The sequence below is a fragment of the Rhinolophus sinicus genome, linkage group LG02 (assembly GCF_036562045.2).
Source record: "Rhinolophus sinicus isolate RSC01 linkage group LG02, ASM3656204v1, whole genome shotgun sequence".
Lineage (NCBI taxonomy): Eukaryota > Metazoa > Chordata > Mammalia > Chiroptera > Rhinolophidae > Rhinolophus > Rhinolophus sinicus.
The window spans coordinates 62,316,614-62,333,287 of record NC_133752.1 but is presented as its reverse complement, the minus strand read 5'-3'; the positions used below and the strand labels follow the sequence as shown (position 1 = coordinate 62,333,287).

General features: G+C 33.1%; 1 protein-coding gene across 13 annotated transcripts in view; it reads right to left on the bottom strand.

Annotated features, from left to right (window-relative positions):
• EPHA5 (EPH receptor A5) overlaps positions 1–16,674 on the bottom strand; it is a 338,986-nt gene that overhangs the window by 63,485 nt on the left and 258,827 nt on the right. For 7 of the 13 annotated variants that reach the window (XM_019748170.2, XM_019748162.2, XM_019748163.2 and 4 more), the window contains one exon: positions 298–363. The exons of the other annotated variants lie outside the window; for them this stretch is intronic. In XM_019748170.2, the coding sequence (XP_019603729.1) occupies positions 298–363 (66 nt within the window). The remainder of the gene's footprint in view (positions 1–297; positions 364–16,674) is intronic. 13 annotated transcript variants of the gene reach the window in all.

Below are 16,674 nucleotides of genomic sequence, written 5' to 3'. Positions count from 1 at the left end.
AGATGCTACAACCTTACAACTTCCTGGTGTAAATCAGAACCTCAAAAAAAGCCTTGGAGAAGATGTATGGATATAGGGGTGAGGGGCTATATGTATATTTTATTTGAAATTATCCATTGTGAAATCACTTGTTAAGATTCCCCTTTGAAAATCAGTTTCATTCTACCTTTCTGTTAAAGCGTAACTGGCATACTAACTGTTAAAATGTACACAAATGGAAAAAAAGAAAGGAATGCTGACGATAATACATATAAGTGGGACATCACATAGGAGTGAAAGCGGGAGGGAAACACTAACCATATTAGGCTTGGATGGGCAACAGCGCACAGGGAAGAAGCCCTTCCACAGCCACATTCGCAGCAACTGAAAAGCAAACAAGAGAGCCCAAGATAAGGAAGAGATCCCACTCCCTTAATATAGCATTAAGACACTATGAGTGTAGACAGGTGACTGCTTTGCTTTTCAAAAGCAAAAATCCCTAAGTGCATGCAATTAATTTTTTTCCACAATGCCTTTCACATTAAGAAGTGTTTTATGGAATACAGAGCTGTATTAGTTATTTTTTATTTTACTTAAAATGCTTATTCATTAGGAAATATAATGAGCCGATGCATTTGATTATGCAATTAATATAGACATACAAAAATATATAAGCCCGTTTAAATATATTTCTCCTCTGAAATTCCTGCAAACTTTATATTCAGAAGACATTTTAAATAGCCCTTCAAATACATGTTTTGCATAGAGCCTACAAATTTCAGAGGGAGAATAATGTCTCAGTCATTTGACCCCTGATTTCTTATGCCAGTGAAAATGTCATGCTTACGTGACTTCCCCAATCACTTATGGAAAGCTATCAACTTAAATTTACATTTTCAGATTTTAAAAATGCATCTCCAAAAAATATTTACAGAGCTATTGCTATGTAAAAAACAAAAAACAAAAACAAAACAAAAAACTATATATTAATACATACACTTTCTGCATATTGCAACAATCAAGATTATTTTAATTTTCAATATTCATAAAAGGTTCAGAAAATACCAAGTAAATTGTCTAATAAAATGCACTTTATTGTTGAAAACCACATAAACTGATGGCAGAATACAACACAGAAATTATTTAGTGTTTCAATGCATTCACTTTTCAGTATATTTTATAAATAACATTTATAGTTATTTCGAGATAACTGTGAAATGAGCTCAGCAATGGTACCATATACCAGTAGGCTTAGGCTTTTGTCTAAAATATGTCTATTTTGAACTTTAATTACTTGACATTTATCTACTCTATTTCATATAAGATAAGAAAAAATATATAAACATCCAATAAATTAAGAAATGCTAATGAAGGTAGACAAGTATTTCCCAAACAAATTTCAATGGATCTTTTTCAAAGTAAAAGTAGGCAATGTTCCATATATTTTCTTTGGAGCATTAATGATGTTATAATATTAGTGCTACTAAGTGAGAATTTGGCTGACACTAAAATGGAATCTAGTAAACAAAAATGTCTACTATGACATTTATTTCCAGCTGACCATTTATTATATTTTAAAGAATATGCCAAATAATTATTTTCACTATAGAGATATCAAAAGTCAAAGTTACAGTATATCAAATTGTTAAAATAGTTAAAGAGTAGGCAAAAGTATGTACCATATTTTGGCAAATTTTGACATATACTTTTATAATTACATTTATTTCATTAATGTCTTAAATAATTACTGATACATATGTTAACTTTCCCACTCTTTATGTTTGTATCACTTAGGTTACAGGTCGGCACCATAGCCTACCAATTATTTTTATAAATACAGTGTCATTGGAACACAGCCGCGCTCAGTACTTCCCTACAGCTTCATTAGCGGTCTTATGGGATAGCTGAATGAGAATACAGGTGAATGAGAATGCAGGGGCTGCAAAGCCTAAAACTTTTACTATGTGGTCTTTAAAGAAAGTTCACCTTCACTTTTCTTAGATGGTTAGTTTCTGGAAATAAGGATGATTCTTTCTTTTTTTTCTTCTTCACAGTTTAAACATAATAAATGACAACCTGTAAGTAGTGTTTTACTATAATTGGTATTAACTAATGACAGAATTATCTCAACTTACAATTATCTCAATTTATTAATATAAAAAGTTTGCATATATGTGTTAATTTCAAACAGTGCAGTTCCAACTCAATAATAGATTGTTGACAAATGTCCCTGATTGATTTTTAGTGATAAAGATACTACCGTCTCCTATAAAGTACATATTTTATAGATGAGTGTGTCCAGCTTGTAAACTCATGTAGAATTGCACTTAAGAAGGCAACAACTATACACTGTGATTGGCCATTGCCTAATAGGATCTGTTCTAAGACTCAGAAAATACACTAATGATGCTGAAAATAATATTTTATTCAGTCCTCTTAATTTGAAACTCACAGCAATAATTTTGTCTTAAGAATTAGTCACACACACACACACACACACACACACACAAATTCACTATAACATCAAATCCAAATTTTAGTCCTGAAGAATTAAAATGACCTTACCTATTATTATAATTCTAATTCATAGTTTTAGTAATCAAAAATCCAAAATCGTGTAAAACCATACACACTTGTACATCTATCTTTCCTGAGCCATTGTTTCAGATTTTGTACTAATACTTTATTTGACTTGTTTTAAGATGGCATAGATAAATTACTTTGGGTAACTTAGTTACTTCTTTGTGTTTCAGTTGACAGATATAAAATAAGGATCCCATTTCATAGGTTTTGTGAAAATAAAGTGAGAAAGCATGTATATGCAGTTAGGTCAGTATCTGGCACATCATATGATTTGAGAGAAAAGTGGTAGCTAGTACCCTTAGTGATATCATAACCAAAGTGATAGAATAGAGTCTCATTATCCAGAGGAATTGGTATTTTCATGATCCATATAATATTACCATACTAAGTATTTCCGTATTTCCATTTATAACATAACTAAATAACTAATAATATTTGGGCCAATTCATATAAATACTAAATTGCCAATGTAGTTTTTTTAAAAATTCACTTCTATAAAATATATTTTCCAAGGATTTAGTGATTAGAGCATACTGTGTGTTAATGTTATTAAGAAAATTAAAACTGAAGTTCCTTTTCTATAAATAGCTGAAGTGGGATTGTAATCCTCTAAATAACTTTTAAAATAACCTCAGCACCTTGGCACCAGATGGTATAAAAAAACATGTTCTTTCCTTAATCAATAAATACTTGCAGAAAATGCTTACAAGCCTCAGAGATAATTTAGAAATAGAAACCAAAATGTGCTAAAAATAGCAGCCAATCTAATGTATGTCAGCCATGGTTCGACACAGGGTGTATCTGCATCTCTATCAGTTTTTAGCACCTGGAAGTTTGTAAGTAACTGCATGGAGTTATAACAAGGTCCTTATTATCGAAGTTTAAAATAGTTTAGCCCTTGTAGGCTTATAAACAAACATTTATTTTAAGGCTTTTTCTATTTGTCCTTCAGAAGGTTAAAATATGGTAACAGAAGCTTTCCAGGTCCAAAGAAGATTGAAATGAAATTATTTTCATCAGGCCTTACATTACAGAGTTGATCAATATGTGTACGAAGTGTATCAATGTAAGTAAGATAACCTCCTCCTACCGAAGCAAGGTGATTCTAACTCTAGGGAAGAAATTCTCAAAGATATTAGATCAGAGAAGCAATACTATGGGCTGTGGATAAATGGTGACTGAAGTTGTTAAACAAGAGATTATACTCATACAAGTGGTTAAGAAAAACACAAAGATCCTAACAGATAAATGAGAGAGAAGCAAGAAAAGTAATTTCACAAAAGAAGTACTTTTACTAGATAGAAAATATTTTCAGTGTGAAAAAAAGGAATTAATTGAAAAGGCTGCATTAATTTACCCATTTAAAATAAAACAAGAACAACATAATGATGGTACTCAGTGCTGAAGAAGAGTGGAGCTTGTGGCAGGCCACATTCAAAAGTGATACCCATTCGTTAGAAAACAATGTTCCACTACCTATCAAAGAGTGATAAAAATATCCTCTCCTTTGGACACCATTGTGTAGCAAAATAGTTAAGATCCTGGGGTTTGAGGTCAAACTAGGAGCAGTCCTGGATGTATACATTACTAAATGTACAGTTTGGGTAAACAAATCACTGATAAATGAGATAATAATAGCAACTATACCACATAGGAATGTTTGGAAGAATGAATGTAATAACACGTGTAAAGCTCTCTGCAGTGTCGTGGGCTCACAGTGAGCACTTTAAAAGGTTTCTAACTGATACTATAGTAACCTGGTCTTAGGGAAAAGAATGAGATACAGATAATATGCATGAGACTGGCCATAGATTTTACAGGAAGTAAATAACTAATAAATGTTTTGCAATTAACAAAATATACTATTTGTGGAGGCTATGATGCAGTGAAAATCAATATAATATAAAATAATTTTTTCTTAATTAGGTAAAAATTGTGCAGAGAAATAAAATGATGGCATAAAAGTATATCAAAATTCAAAGAGCTATTATGTTGGAGTGTTACATTAATTCATATTATGGGATAATCTAAATTTTCTCTGATTTCAAGTTGTTTGTGATTATTTAACTTTATCGTCTTCAGAATATTAAACAAAGAAATTAAACAATTACAAATATGATGCATATCACAATATACTGTCATTTATACCTTATCAGTTTTTAAATGTTGACAAGAATTTAAATGTGTAACAAATATTTGTAACAAAAGAAGCTGATAAAATTGTTCAGTGGCATCTAACACTGACAATGTTGTTTCATATATTTCTTAAAATGTCTCATATTTTAATACCTTTGCATCTTTGTCTTAATTCACTGCCACTCTTCTAAGATTTAGTACTGATTTCTGATGAAGCCAAGCTAAAACTTTGCAGAAACTTTTTTTCAAAAACTGGGAAAGGGATAAAAAGCATAATTGATAACATATGTGGTTCCCAAATTTCCCATACTTTTGACACAAGGGTATAAAATTATTCTGCCCTACAGAAGAGGAAGTTATGCAAAATGGTTAGAAAGAGTTTTTTTTATTTTTCAAGTGCTGTTTGAGTAACTCTGAGGGGAATGCCATATATACAGCACATGTTGGGATTTATATATGCAATCCAATCACTATTCCCAAGCTGTAGTCTAGACAAACTGGAACAGCATATAGTTATATGCAGTAATTTCTAAAATCTTTTCCGGTTCTCTGCTTCCTTCTCACTATAGAACTTCTTACCTTCACTGATGATTGTAGGTATCTCCCTATTATCCCCTAGGGATCTTTACCAAAAATTGTACTATCTGAGCAATAGTCCCTGGTAGATGGGTTTTGAAACATCAGTGGAACTCTTAGTGATACCCAACCAAGTTCCAAGCCTAGCACTCTCCTATCTTGATGTAAAATAATAAGAAATGCATATATATATATATATATATATGTGTGTGTGTCTCTGGCCCATTTCCTGATACACAGCTCTGAAAACCCTTGCTAACAGGGGTGCTAAGAGAATTGTTTGTTCTAATACTTAATCTTTGACCCTAGTTGCTGATGCAAAGCTTCTAAATCTCTTGTATTCACCTGGTTGACAGGAATATCTCTTGTTCTAACAAGGTGACTCTTGATGGACTCCTGGATGGAGGCTGGTCACCAGAAAGACCAAGTTCTGATTAAAAGCTTGAAATTTTCAACCTCACCCACCATTTTCCCAACAAGGGAGAAGGGATGGAAATGGAGTTACTGATCAATTATACCTACATGATGAAGCCTCCATAAAAATCCCAAAAAAAGGAATTCAGAGAGTTTATGGGTTGGTAAACACATTCGTGTATCAGGAGGGTGTTCCTTGCACCCTAACTGCAAGGAACAGAAAGCTCCTGCACAGGGGAGCCTTACAGACTGTGCCTTCTATATCTCTTCTTCTAGTTATTCATCTGTATCTTTTATCATATCCTTTATAAAAGTTGGTAAACATAAGCATGTGTTTCTCAGAGTTCTAATGAGACGTACTAGCAAATGACTGAATTCAAAGGGGGGCGTGAAGGGGCGGCTGGATGGCTCAGTTGGTTAGAATGCGAGCTCTAAACAGCAGAGTTGCCGGTTCAATTCCTACATGGGCCAGGGAGCTGCACCCTCCACAACTAGATTGAAGACAATGAGTTGCTGGAGGGGCAGCCAGATGGCTCAGTTGGTTAGAGTTCTTAACAAGGTTGCTAGTTCAATTCCTGCATGGGATAGTGGGCTGCGCCCCCTGCAACTAAGATTGAAAATTATGACTGGATTTGGAGCTGAGCTGTGCCCTCCACAACTAGATTGAAAATCAATGACTAGGAGCTGATTGGCCCTGGAGAAACATGCTGCTCCCAATATGCCCCAATTAAAAAAAAAAAAAGGGGGGGGGTGTCAAGGGAAACTCCAATTTGTAGTGTGAAAAATAATATAAAGAGATCTACTTCAAAATAGAGGTGGAGCTGCCATCCCTGGGGAACTGCCTTGACATCTTCTGCCTCAAATCTTTGGAAGGTTAAACTTGGCAAAATTAGCTTTAGACTGGCCTTAAAGCATCAGTGTACTCCAAATAAATGCAATGATAACGAGAGACAAACATTATGACTACGAGACTGAAAAACATTCTTTATAATCAGCATCACTATGTCAGCTTATCTGCAACAATAGCCATTCCTTCCTTCTATTCATGTAATTGTACCCCTTCCCTTTCCAATGAATACCTCTTGCCTTCACCTCCTAATGGCAACACCATTTGGGTTTCTGTCTGAATCAGTGTTTTCCATATAATTATTATTTTGGATCTCAAATAAATGCTTGTTGCTCTCGCTTTGGCCTTTCATTTTAAGGTTAACAGTAGTCATGCGGGACAGACGTTGTGGGATTGGCATCTGAATTGGGGATCAGTCTTGTGGGACTGAGCCCTTAATTTGTGGCACTAATCGCACTTAGCTTCTAAATTCAGTTGAATTGCAGGACATACACCTGACGTTATAGAGAAGTGTTTCTTGTGGAAAAACAAAACATAGAAAAACCCACACACCTGGTATCAGACGTGCATGAGTGTGGTAGTAGTGTGAAAGTAAAGTAGAAACACACAGGAAGAGATTGTCCTTCCAACACATTTGCATTTTCCTTGTAGTGCCTGTTTCAAGCCTGCAATGTCCTATTATAATATTCATCTTAGAGCTACAAAATCTGGGACTCAGTGAGAGGCCCTGATGGCACTGATAGCAAATTATGAAGGTAAGATGTGGGCAGCAGTTACTGCCTCATACTATAATGGAAGCACATTTTTTCTTCCATATCTCCCAGTTCTCCCACCCAACCCCTCAGCCTCATCTCCCTCTCCCCCTGTTGAAAATTAAAGACATTTTCATGGAGAATCCTGGTATGGACATTTCTTTCTTCCTTTGCTAATAGTTTGTTACCAGGTTAAGGAAAGGGAAAAAAGAAAGACAGAAAAAAAAGAAAAACTGACAAATTCACAATCAATTACATACAACATTTAAAATCTTTGATGTAAGTCTAGCCCCTACTGTAGCAAAATCTACCAAATTTTGATTGAAAGTATTAAAAGATGGATGCTAGAAAAATGCTCAATAACCTAAATTCTACTGGTATTCAGATGCATGTATAAAATAGAGATCAGATAATATAAGTGACCGAGTTAAATTTTAAATAAATGATACACATTTCAAGGATTTCTAAAATAAAAATAATACCCAAAACTCTACAAATCTAAGTGTTCCATGTGCAACCATCCCTTTGTTTGGAAGGACAAAGTCACAAAAACAAACAAAAAACCAATTCACTTTAATTTTGGAATCAGGAACTCTCCTTATTTCTTTCTCTTAAGACAACTGTGAGAACTTATGGATTGGGAGCTAAATGAAAGCAAAGAAACAACTTGAGGTGAATTATCTTTAGACTATACTTCAATTGGTTTATATCCCAAGCTATATTTTATTGCTGATTCATTGTATTTCTTTTGATAATTTTAATGAGCCAGAGACCATTATAAAAGAGGCTCTTCTTCCATGAATGCCACAGATAGGGCATTGATACAAGCTGCAGATATTATTGAATGTGTTAGATTCAGTTTGCTTATTCTAATATGTATTTGGGGACCCAAAGTAAATTTCACCAACTATTAAACATCTTTTGTAAAACGTTTTTGCTGCAATAGTAGACATAATCATTCTCATTATTATCAAATGTTTACTGAGAATCTATGTGCTAAGCTTTAAGAATAAGAAATTATACAGAAACAGCTCTCTACTCACATTATACAATGATTTTACACCTGGCTGCAGATTAGAGTCAACAGGGAGGTTAAAACAAACAAACAAACAACAACATCAACAACAAAACAAGGCCCATGCCTCACTCACCTCAGAACAAGTGACTCAAAATATCTTGGTTGTGGGACTCAGGCATCATTATTTTTCAAAAGCTGTTAGTTGATTCTAACTGTTCTCCAGGTTGAGAAACACTGATCCAACAGGTACTCAATAAATACTTGTTGTAGCGAATAATGTGTCTTTTAATAGTCTTAGGGGAATTTACTTAATGAATAAAAGGTATAGTTTTGTAATTAGCATATTAATAGTCTGCATGTTAATAAAACACTTCTGAAATGCCTGGAGGTGCTTAAAAACAATTTGTTCACTGGTAAGTACTATAAAAAATTTTCCTACAATTTGTTTACAATGTTAATTTATATTATTTACAAATGAAGACTGGTTAAATAACTGTAAATTTCATCCGAATCTCTATCTTTTCAAACCACAAGGTTTTTTTGTTGTTGTAGTTTTTTATTTTCTTTTTTTGGTTTCTAACATTTATCTTTACAGGTTTCTTTTAATGACAAGTTTAATGTTTAATGGCAAATATTTTTGTACTTTTATATGTCAATATTAGCTATTTGGATTATCAGGGAGTCATAATATCTCAAACAAAATGACAAAACTGTAAAATTATCTTAATTCAGCATCCCCATTTTGCCTTTCTGAGCTATTGAACAGAGACTTACATAAAATTATGTGAAAGCAAAGCCACAGTTTTGCCTCAGGTATCAGGAGAGCCTTTAAGAGGTAGTGAATTTTTGATGCAAAAGGTTTTCTCTTTGAACTGCTACTGAGCTAGAGTAAACCATATACATTTCATGATAATTATGTATATTATATATACATATATATGTATATATATATGTATATATTATATATATATATATATATTATATTTGCATATGACAAAGCTCATGCTATTAATGAGGCAGGAAGGCTGGGGAGTGTCACAGGCACAGTCTGTGGTAGGCCTTGTAGAGAATCCTAAGGAGTCACAGTAAATTGAACATGTCATGCGCCTTCACGCCTACATGCCTTCCTCCTCACACACTGTCATGCAACTTGTAAAATTTCTTTTCATCCTCCAGGTCTGGCTTCCGTTTACCATTTCTGCAACAACATTCCTGTACTCACTAATGCAAAGATAATCATATCCTCTATTCTATTCTTGCACCAAATTGTTGAAAATACAACACTAATTGTGGTAACACTGAAATGATCTGGTTGCATGACTGTCTCACTATTAGACTGTCCTCACTATAAAAGCAGGAAGCATATCAAAGAGTCAAATCCCATCAAAAAATCGAACTCTACAGGTCACCAAGATCAGAAAAATCTATTTCAGAGAGCCTATAAAAAAAGAGAGGTTACATGATCTATCAAATATTTTAGCAAAAGCAGCTCCAGTATTGTATTAGGTTGGTGTGAAAGCAATTGCGTTTTAAAAGGCTAAAAATTGCAAAAACTGCAATTACTTTTGTACTAAATTAATATTTTAAACAGGAAAATTAAGATTTTTTCAACTTTACACATATTATTTACACTTTTATTATTTACATTTAAATAACTAAATGTCAGTATTATATTAGCATAAACCTATGTGTTTACATATGTATGTACATATTTATTTATACATTACCTATATATAAATATATGTAAATAAACTTAAGCTGTAATTAAGATATGATTGATAAAACACTAATGCCTTTTTAATATATTCGGTCTACATACTCCTATTAAGTATAGATGATATTTTGATTTAACGCTTTTTGCAAACTCAACTTTCTCCTCAAGTAGCAAGTAAGAAATAGGACATTGTAGGTAGGAGAGACTGCAAACTTTACATTGATACCTGACTTCAAAACTGGCAAATAGGCAAATAAAAGGAAAAGCTGAGTATTAAGAACTACTAAAAATGCAGAAGAAGTTTTCTTCTGTCTATCTCAATCTCACTTCCCTCTCTACAATGGTTTTCTTACTTCTCTGGCATTGTAATGACATTGTAGTTTGTTATTTGATAAGTCAGAATCCTTGTTAAACAATTTATGTCATCTAACTTCAAAATTACTTTGTTTCTTTCATAAATCAATAAAATTCAAGGTCATGCTGATTTGAAATATTCACCTGATCATTTAATAAAAGGAGTACACAGTATATTTATGGCTGCATTCCCTAAAGAATTTTCTCCTCTTTATAATTAAAAAAATAAATACTGAACACTAAGTTTATAAAAAGACTAGTATGACTATTTAGTGAAATGTATGAAATGAGAGAATGAATACGCAAATGGACAATGGTCAGACTAAATAAAAAAACAGAATTCTGACCCCAAATCTGCAGCAACCAGTCCAGGAAGTCAAACCACAACCTCTGCAGCAATCGACCCAAATGGTCAGGACTTTACCAATAAGTGCTACTAGCTTCCCTGATTTTTTACTTCATTTCCAAATAAGGATCAATGAGAGGAAGCCAGATATGCTCCCTTAACCAGTCACACAGGATGCCACACTTCTACTTAGCCTGCCTCCAGCTATCCCATGCCAATGATCACCAATCAGGATATGCCTGAAGACGTCCCCTTGTTTTCATTAGAAAGCTTTCACACTCCACTGCCTGCCTTTAGGTCTCTGCCAAATGCAAGCGATGGTGACTGATTATTTTGCTCTAGCAAGCTCTTAATAAATAATATTTGTTTATTCGCATTTGCGTGCCTTTTGTTTATTTCCACAGAAGAGATAATCTATACTAGTTCAATAAGGATAAATTACAGAGAATCTTCTTTGCAATCAACCACCATCAACCACTATTCTTCTGGCGCTACAATAGTGTTAATGTACAAAGTCCTGGATTATGTGTTTCTCTTACAGAATGGCACCGTCACTGAGCAAACCTAAATTACCTCCATTTCTAGAAGCCTAAAGTTACTATCATCTCTTTCCACTAAACTTTTCCCTCCCAGTCATTTCACAGACTATATAGGCCTATATGTAAAGCCTCTTTGGGAGGAGCGTGTGGCTGTCATGACTAACCAGTCTGTGCTTAGCTATTTTAGGTTTGAATTTATTGTGAGAGATTTACAGAGGAAAAAGTAAGGGCCGGTAAAGTTTAAAAAAAAGTGATGCTAATTTTGCAGCTAAAAAAATATTTTGAGCACATTTTCGATAGCAGCCTTTGTTTTGAAAACTTATTTGTCTTAATGAAAGAATACCATTAAAAATATGAGTGGGTCAAAAAAAAAAAAGGAGGACATTAGTCCCAGAAATAAGCCAAATATTTAAGTTCTTATTTATTGAGCTTCCTCCATTATGGCTGTTGAATATTTTACTAAAGTTGAATCACATCTGTTAGCATTATAGTTACAACGTAGAAAGAACCAGAAGGACTAATGTTTCAATTTAATTACTTCAATCTCAAAAAATTAAAGTAATTGTGGAAGTATACACAAGGAATGTGTATATTTTGTGATAAAATATTATTGAAAATTGAATTAATTATGAAAATGATTAGAAAGACAGCTAAATGTTCATTTTCCTATCAAATTATTCCAGATTCCACATCAGTACATTTTGCTATCTATTAGTATTGGTCAGGAGAAATTTATATCATATATTATGAAACTTGTCGTGTTTAAAATTAAATATAACAATATTAAATGTTAACTATTTTAATACATTATACACATATAGAACATAACAGATGCAAATTATGATTAAATTGCTTTATATAAAAGGTTTATAAATGGTATAAATGTATGTATGTAAGTGTATAATGATGTATAAATGTGTAAGTACAAAAGCACTTAATATAAAATATTTGTAATTGTGATTATATGTGATTCCCCAATAGGAATTCACTTGACCAAACATTGAAAACAATTTTTAAATTATATTTAAACAAATATGATCTTGGTAGAATTGGATTAGAAGAATAGATTTGAGAGCCCAGAGGCCGTATAGATAAAATAATATCTATATGGACACTATTTAGTGTGCTAAAGGTGGACACCAATAAAAATTTTAGGAAAGGGTGATAAACAGACTTATGTAACTCTATAGAAAATATCAGTTTAGATCCCCAACCACATAAAATTAACATTTTTTGTATTCCATGTGAAATAAATATTATTTAAAGCTAACAAATCTTGCCACTTCTAATGATATATCTTTACTATATGAAGAGCTAAGATGCCACTAGCCTTAACGGGTAAACAGTATGTACAGGTACCTTATAAAACAGGTAATAAAATAGTTAATAACTATACTTATTGTATACATATTAATGAAACTATTAAATCGCAAGAATAACAAGACTGCTATTGAAAATATGGAACTATTTTTTCTCTATTAAAATAGCAGAGACTATTTTGTGAACTAACAATTTCATGCACTATTGTGGGGAATGGTAATTTGTACAACGGTTTAGGAGGGCCATTGGTCAATATGTATCAACAGTCTTTAAAATATTCATATTCATCGACTCTTACTTTGAATTATACAAATGTGTTCTAAGGACATTCAAGATAGAAAAACCTTTCTCCCAAACAATAGCAACAAAAGAAAAAAAACAAACAATGCAAAAGGGAAAATGCATAGGAAAGATTAAACATACTATCAAGGAGGTATTAAATGTTTGCTTTTAAAACATTTTTAATTACACAGGGAAATTTAACATTACAATGTCAAGTTAAAGAAAAACAGAAAACAAAACTATAAATTAGGAACTCAAATATGTATATAAAATATCTTAAATAAATGGCAAAATATGAATATTGATTGTCTCTGGTGGATAAATATGATTGATTTTTCTTTCTACATTTTGTCTTATATGTTCTAGATAATTTTTAATCAAAAAATAAGAAATGCATACACAAATAAAATAGCAGCTAGTAAGAAATCAGGAAAATCATTCTAACCATGCCAACTGTGTAACACGCAATGTAAAAAAGTAGAGCAAAATGTATAGGAAAGGGTACGCAGCAAGATGTCTTGGAAATGTCAAAAGATCAGGAAGTTTATCTAAGGAAATGACCATTAATCAAACCTCCAAAGATATGCTGGACCATAGCTGAAAGAGTCAATCATTTTGATTATTTGAGGTCTAAGGAGATACAGTGCGATGAGGGGACAGATGGAAGCAATCCTGATAGTGATTTTCACATTTGGGAGTATGATGTACTAAAACTATCTCCTGATAGCCTTCCAAACTGTGTTATTTAAGACTCCTCTTAGAGTGGGGGTGGAGGGTTTCAAAGTTTGGAGACACAGGAGTAGGATCCAGTCATCCTGACTTTGGGAACCGATAGGAATAAATGGACCAAGCTGCACAGGTTCCAGGCAGATATTTGAGATGTACAGAAAAACTTTCCATTTCAATTTCTTGGATGAAGATTTAGAAGCCTGGGGCTGGAGCAGAAAGATATTGTGTGGTAAAATAAATATGTGTATCTACTTGGCATTCAAAGAAGCTGTTTCCCTATGGGGTTGGAGATTGACAGTACACACTAGCACAGTTTGGAATGATTAATTATAAATCTTTAGGACTTCAGGAAAGGTTGGATTGATACTGGCCCTCTACATTGAAAATGATTAGAGAGGAGCTGAATCTAACAGACCACTGTATGTACATTTGAAACAGCAGGATTAGGACTAGGTCAGAAGAAATCAGATATAGATATCAAAATAAATCATCAAGAGGCCCTGGTGTATTATAAAATGTGCGAGTCACACAAACACAGAATTTTAGTTTATCATATATTTGTCTCATCAAAATTTATGTTAAACAATGCTCAACATCACTTATTACATAAATGTTGAATTCATGTTACTTTGATGATTTGTTAGATTTTACATAGTCTTTGGTTTGATAAGGTAGAAATTATTCATTTAGGTAGCTAAATTTTGTCATAAAAATGTTCAGAGAAGATTAGACCTATAGACTAAAATTTTCCTGATAATTTTACTGTTGCAAATTAAGAAACTCAGATTAATTGTACAGATTTAATATCTACACTGGCTATAGGTATGATGAACTTGATATTCTTAAATAAGTAGCATTGCGCTGCTGGCATATATGAAGATCTCACAGACAACTGTAGAGGTAAAGATTTGTGGTAAGATTTCAGTATATCTAGGAATAATTAATATAAAAAATATTTCATTTAATCTTGTATCCCTACATATATTTAAAGTTTTTCAACTCTTTGCTTTGTGATTACATGTTATGATTATCTTTAATATTCTTATGTGTACTGTTTCTCCATATTTTGAAACAGATATCTTTTAGAAAATAGTGAAAGTATTAAATAACTACATTAAAGTAATAAACAGTCAAAGTTACATGACATCAATTGAAACAACATAAATGACTGTTTTTTTAATGTTGGCAAGATGTGTACATCAGCTACAGATAGAATCAGTTTAAACCAACGCCTACTGAATTTGCTTCAGGAAAATCAAATGAAATAGTTATAAGAAGAATGTCAAAGCAACATTATGATTTCTCAGTGGTAGAGGCACAGAGAGCTCTTGGAGGTGGAGAAGAGGTATTTGTAAGATATATGGGAATATTTTATTATTATGGAATGTTGAGTCTGGAAGGGCACCGAAGAGGAATTATATACTTGGTCTAAGAGCAGTCTAAGAAACTCTACAAAACAGAGAGGCTTTCCTTCACTAGTCACCAGAAGGAGATCTTATTTCCCGAATGTGATGATATCTTGCCTCTCAGGACAGAAGTGGTGGTGTGCATAGGAGGCTGAAAAAATAAACTATAATAAACTCCCAAACATCTTTGTTGCCTTTCTATCTTCCTTGATTCAAGAGAACTCAATAATGACCATCATGAAGGTGTGGACCCCAATGCCAGAACACAGAAACAGGAAGAAAAGATAACAGGTCATTAAAAAGAAATAAACCAATAAAACAGTATTTTAAAGGAAGGCATCCCCAAATAATAATGAATACCTACTGACATTGTTATTTGCAATACTAACGGCTACAAGGGAGTAGAACAATGACTATAGACTATTGAGAACAAACGCATGCCAAAAATAGTACAGAAAAATATGTTATTTTTCTGTGAGATTAAAGTCAAAGGAGTAAGGAATTATAAAAGAAAAGCAAGAAGTGAGAGATAGTAAAATAATTTTGGTAAGCAAGGTAATTGGAATATATGTTTTATAACATTGTAAGTATCACCGCAATTAGGTGTATCTGAAGTCAATCCCTCCACATGGCACATTAAAGAATTTAACTGTTTGAATCTGAGTTGCCAATCCATTAGAAACCTCTGTTTCTTTTCAGTTTTATGCAAGTTTAAAAACAAACAAAAAAAGAGCACAGATCTTGAACAAACGTGACATTTAACTGGTGTTTAAAATCGTTTGCAAATTTTACCATTCATTTGCTTCATTTCTCAGCAATGAGTATACTCCTAGAGGTGGTTCAAAACACCGAGTTTTTTGTTGAATGGATGTTCTATCCTTTGGCACAGTCAGAGCTATTGATTTTCTCTGTAGAGCTGGGTATCCAGTTCTTGAGAGAGCCCGTGCTCTTGTGGTCTCTGAGAGACATGGTAAGATTTCGAGAAACCTAGGAGAATCTTCTACCAGAGCCCAGCCACTTCTGGCATGCTGGCCTGCTCTGTCTTTCAGGTGTCACATTCTTAAAGAAATGGACTTCAGACAAAAAGTGTGTTTTGCTCTGTGGTTAGGCTTTTGACCTGCCCTGCTTCATACTTAAAAAATGAGTCTCTAGATTCTTTGCTAAAATCATTTTCATCTTTGCAAATCAATGATGTTAACTTGTCTTCAGTACCATAAATAGAGATTCTCCTTGTAAATATTTGTCTCAATATAACTTCCTGAGAATTGCAGTGATATTTACATGTTTGATCTGTGAGAAGTCACTGGTGGGATATTCAATAATGTTGAGCAATTGAGCCAGTAACCCTCTTGGGTTCAGTTTCCTAGGACGATTTACTTCCCACAGTGGGCAATTAGTTGTTGCTATGCTCCTAGTCTTTCTGGCACTTCTCTGCCGTGATCCCCATTTGTCAGTTATTAATAAATTATGAACTGCTCTCTAATTATCTTTGTTTCCGAGCCTTTAAAGAAAAAAGCATGTAATCATGAAAAAGTAGAAGAGATAACAACTCTCAGATAGTAAATCAATACACAAGCCTGGATTTGTTACATTTTTATAAAATCACATCTATTGCTAATTCATAAACCACTGAGATTTGCTTTTAATGAGCTCTTTTCTAAAATCAGTAATTGCAATGT